At 49.0% G+C, this 4,813-nt stretch overlaps 1 protein-coding gene across 1 annotated transcript in view; it reads left to right on the top strand.

Moving 5' to 3' along the window:
* The window catches only part of TTC13 (tetratricopeptide repeat domain 13), a 42,731-nt gene that overhangs the window by 24,765 nt on the left and 13,153 nt on the right, over window positions 1–4,813 (top strand). Inside the window, exons 9-12 of the mRNA XM_015560005.1 lie at window positions 1,116–1,198; window positions 2,414–2,555; window positions 2,816–2,990; window positions 4,523–4,679. Coding sequence (XP_015415491.1) covers window positions 1,116–1,198; window positions 2,414–2,555; window positions 2,816–2,990; window positions 4,523–4,679 — 557 coding nt within the window. The remainder of the gene's footprint in view (window positions 1–1,115; window positions 1,199–2,413; window positions 2,556–2,815; window positions 2,991–4,522; window positions 4,680–4,813) is intronic.

Genomic DNA, 4,813 nt, shown 5'->3' with positions numbered 1-4,813 from the left:
TTCAGTTGAATTCCTTAAAGTGCACGTTGTCCTATTGTTGCCTGAGGAATATTTAGAAGCCAGCCTCTTGCCCTGCTGCCCGCTCCTCGCCCCTAAGAAAATCCAGAAGCAGCGAATGCGTGACTTTTTAAAGAATTAGGATTGTACTGCTTTTGCAAAATTATCTTGTGTGCCCACCAAATCATTAAATATTTATTGAGTGCCTACCATGTGCAAGGCATGTGACATTTTTAGTAGTTTTCTGCTCTGAACTGTCTCATCGAGGATGAAATGATGATCACAGAAGTTGTAAAGTCTTTCTCATTAAAGCGTGAGGCTCTGTAGCCATTCACTTACGCGAGACACTTGTTTTCCTGGGGAAATGTGTGAAATGTCTTCATAATCTTTATTACAGTCAACGAGCCAATCAGAATGAAAAAGACACTTGGTGCCGGTTTAAGCCTGGGATGTAGATTCTGAAACAGAAGGGTCCATTTTGTAGCGGTTTTCACAGGGAGAGTCCTACAGCGGCCAGCGCTGTGTTTGCTACGGCTCCTCCTGGCAGCAAGGTGCCCTGTGGCCCCCACTCCCTCAGCCACAGACCTGCCACGGTGCTGCCAGGAGCCAGGCCCCACACGCCCACCTTTAAGGTTTCTGTTTTATTTTGTGTCGCTGTTTCTTTTCCCTTGTAGATCATGGGAACCCTTCAGCCAGCCAGTATAGGGGCCTTTTCACTTGTTTTGTGAACAATTTCCCCATGGGCTTCCCCCCTTTTTGTTGGTTCTATTTTATTGCTGCTAGTTATGATCATCTGAGTTTTTCCCACAGCTGGTGGGCCTTGTGGTTCCACAGGGCTTTCATTCATGAAGGAAGTGATATTAATAGGAAGGTGGTATCTTTAGGCGGAACATCCTAAGGCAGGGAGAAGCTGTGGTTCCCAGGGATGCATCTGTTGACTGAAGTAAACTCTCCAGGTTCAGTTGATTGCACTCCCTACCTCTCTGTTTTTGTAAAGTCCTCCTATTTAGAAGGTCACTAAGACCCTGTGAAATATACCTTCAGGTGCTTAGTGATTGAAGCAAAACCCAATTTGAACTGTTCTGCAAGCGAAACCATGTTCTGTGTGCTTTTTGCAGGAAGCTATTGAGTCCTTCAAAGAAGCTCTGAAGCAGAAGGTTGACTTTATCGATGCGTATAAAAGCCTGGGGCAGGCCTACCGGTAAGGAGAGGAGCGCCGGGTGGGCAGCAGGCCGGTGGCGAGTGGGGAAGCCAGAGCCTCAGATAGGAATGCTCTCTAAGCAAAGTTGTGTTTCTTTTCCTTGTTTTATGAGTCAGATTTTATTTTTTAATATGTTTTTATTTTATTTATTTATTTTTAGAGAGAGAGGAAGGGAGAGGGATGGAGAGGTAGAAACATCGATGAGAGAGGAGCATCAGCGATTGGCTGCCTCCTGCACGGCCCCCACCGGGGATTGAGCCCCCAACCCAGGCATGTGCCCTGACCGGGAATCGAACCGGCGGCCTCTGGGTTCCTGGGTTGACACTCAACCGCCGAGCCACACTGGCTGGGCCGAAATTTCGTTTCTTAACCAAAAGAAATGGTCATTCTGAATCGCAGAGGCATGTGCGCACTTGTTGAGAGTCTGGAATACAGCAGGACCCGTGTGTCAGAGGGTGTCATGATACTTACTCTGACGCTCCTAACTTCCGTGTGTATGCGTATCTGTCTGGAAAGTGAGAGGCTTCCCGGGTGATGGTTTGAATGGCGGCCTCACAAGCTGTGGAGTGACAGATGCTGCTGTTTTTTTAAGGCGCCAGTAAGGCTACTGTCCACATGGCTATGATCGGGTGAGGGTTGCAGTAGAGGGATGAAGTGTTACAGTTCTGACGCTTCTCTGTCGGGAGGGAGAAGTTGTGCCGTGACCCTGGCTGCCTGGCTCCCTGGCTCCATGCCTGGCCCTCAGAAACAGAGCCATTGTGATTTTGGCTTTGGGGGAAAAAAATGCACTCTGATTATTCAAAGGTACCATAAAAGTTAGAAAAGGAAGACCGTAACAGAAACCCTCTTCAAAACTCTGAGAGCTTGGCTGGCGTGGCTCGGTGGGTGAGCATCAACCTATGAACCCAGTGGTCATGGTTCGATTCCTAGTTAGGGCACATGGGGGCTCGATCTCCAGTGTAGGGCGTGCAGGAGGCAGCTGATCCATGATTCTCTCTCATCATTGATGTTCCTCTCTCCCTCTCCCTCTCCCTCTCCCTCTCCCTCTCCCTCTCCCTCTCCCTCTCCCTTTTTTTCTGAGATCAATAAAAATAAAAGGGAAACCCCATGCCAAGCTATCCGATTCCTAGATTAGGCCTTAACTCTGCAGATGACTTACTGAGTATGTATTCTAACGGGTCTGTACCGTGTGCGTGACTCTTGTGAAACCCCTAGAGAACTGGGCAATTTCGAAGCAGCCACCGAGAGCTTCCAGAAGGCCCTGCTGCTCAACCAGAACCACGTGCAGACCCTGCAGCTCCGGGGCCTGATGCTCTACCACCACGGCAGCCTGCAGGAGGCCCTGAAGAACTTCAAGGTGAGCCCGAGCGAGCCGGCTGCAGGTGTGCGCGGCTCCCCGGGAAGTCCCGGGATGAGCGGGCTGCTGGGGAGTCGGGTTTCTGCCTCAAAACGGAAGGAAGCCGCTGCCCCGTCCTGTCGGCTAATTCACAGAGCATGTGTTGGGCCTGATTTCACCTGGAGGGACAGCTCGCCTAGTTCCAGATGAAAGGGTGACGCACTGGAGCGTTTCCCTAAACTGGATCGACACTAACACACATTTCCCCCTCGCTGTTGCAGCGGTGTCTGCAGCTGGAGCCATACAACGAGGTGTGCCAGTACATGCGGGGCCTCAGCCACGTGGCCATGGGGCAGTTCTACGAGGGCATAAAGGCACAGACTAAAGTCATGCTCAACGACCCCCTCCCCGGCCAGAAGGCCAGCCCGGAGTACCTGAAAGTGAAATACCTCCGCGGTGAGTCAGAAACGACAGGCATTGAATTCTCACGCGGAAAACCAGAGAGCGTATTGCTTGTCTTGTCTCTTATGTTCCATGGACAACTGAGTATTAAAGGTTCCAGGGAACCTGTCCACAGCCACCCCGTGGTGAGTGGTGGGACTCGGAACTAGATGTTTTTGTTTTTCATGTAAAGCGGACCTTTCCTTCCATTTCTTCTCTTTCCTGTGTTACCACGAGCCCTTCGCAACAGTACTGTCCAACGGAAAATAATCGCAAACTGGGTCTGTAATTTAAATTCTCTGGTAGATACATTGAAAAGGTCAAAACACACAGGTGGGATGAATTTTAACAGAACATTTGATTTCATTCCGTATATCCACAATATCAGTTCAACATGTAACTGATAGGAAAGCACTATTCATTCGCTATTTTACCTTTTTGTACTAAGTCTTCCAAGCTTGCACTTACAGTACATCTCAATTTCAATATAAATTTCCATGGGGCATATTTGATCTAAATGTAAGTTTCATAAAATTTAACGTTGAAAAAGTAGATTCACATATGCAAGTTCTTTCAAACATACTGAAGTTTTCTAGTAACTGTATCAAGTGTTTTTAAGTTTAAATTCATTCAAATCCATTTAAATTTAGCTTCTCAGGCACCCCACCCACATTTAAGTGCTCCGCGGCTGGGTGGCTATGGGCTACCTATTGGGCAGCACAGCCCTGTCCTCTGAATTCCCTCTTTTTTCCTGGTTTGGAAAACTGGGACTTGTGAGCTGTAGACGGAGGGATGGGGCGCCAGGTCCCTGGTTTTTCCCGCGCTGCTTCGTAGAGATAAGCAGCAGGCGGTCCATGGGTGAAACCATGTAGGCAGCTACTCATCTAGCAGGTGATGGAGAACCAGGCTCAGTCTGACACTTGGATTCTCAGCATCCAGAAGGGAAACGTGAGCTCTGTGGTGTAGTTCATGGGAAGGTGGTTAAAATTCAGCCACCGTGGGCCCAGGCTTACGGCTTGTATTCACCTGGAGACTCAAGTCAGGGGCAGGTTACTCCGATTAGCCTATAACAATAGTGACTTAATTAAATTTGGAGTCTCCATGTAGGATTCTTTTTTTTTTTTAATTTATCCTTATTTTGAAAATATTACAGATGTCTCTTTTTTCCCCATTGACCCCCTCCACCTCGCTCCTGCCCCCTCAGGAGGCAGTCACTGCATTATGGTTATGCATACAAGCTAAAAGTTCCCTGGTTCATCTCTTCCCACCCACCCCCGCCTTCCCGCTGAAATTCATCCGGCTGTTTCATGACTCTGTGTCTCTGCATCTATTTTGTTCATCCGTTTATTCTGTTCATTAGATTCCACATGTGAGTGAGATCATGTGATGCTTGTCTTTCTCTGGCTGGCTTCTCCCGCTTAGCATGGTGCTCCCCATTTAGAGTTACTGTAATGATGTACGTGTGTCACAAAACGTGTGTGGCCGCCAGCTAGAGAAGATGCTCCTTTGGCGGCACTGGGTGTGTGAGTCGCACTTCCTGCCCCCAGAGTACTCTCGGTACCTCCACGCGCACCTGGACACGCCCCTCACGGAGTACAACGTGGACGCGGACCTGCCCGGGAGCTTCAAGGACCACTGGGCTAAGAACCTGCCCTTCCTCATAGAGGACTACGAGGAGCAGCCGGGCTTGCAGCCCCACATCAAGTGAGTGCCCTGCAGGAGTGTCCTCTGGTTCAGACTGAACCACAGTCCGTAGGGCTGTCTCTTCACCAATACATGCTTTCTGTTCCTGTTTCTGATTACTTTTGGATTTGACACGTCTGCAAATATTTCTTTAT

Source organism: Myotis davidii, unplaced genomic scaffold, assembly GCF_000327345.1.
Source record: "Myotis davidii unplaced genomic scaffold, ASM32734v1 scaffold875, whole genome shotgun sequence".
NCBI lineage: Eukaryota > Metazoa > Chordata > Mammalia > Chiroptera > Vespertilionidae > Myotis > Myotis davidii.
The sequence above is the reverse complement of the archived record's forward strand: the minus strand, read 5'-3'. Positions and strand labels throughout refer to the sequence as shown.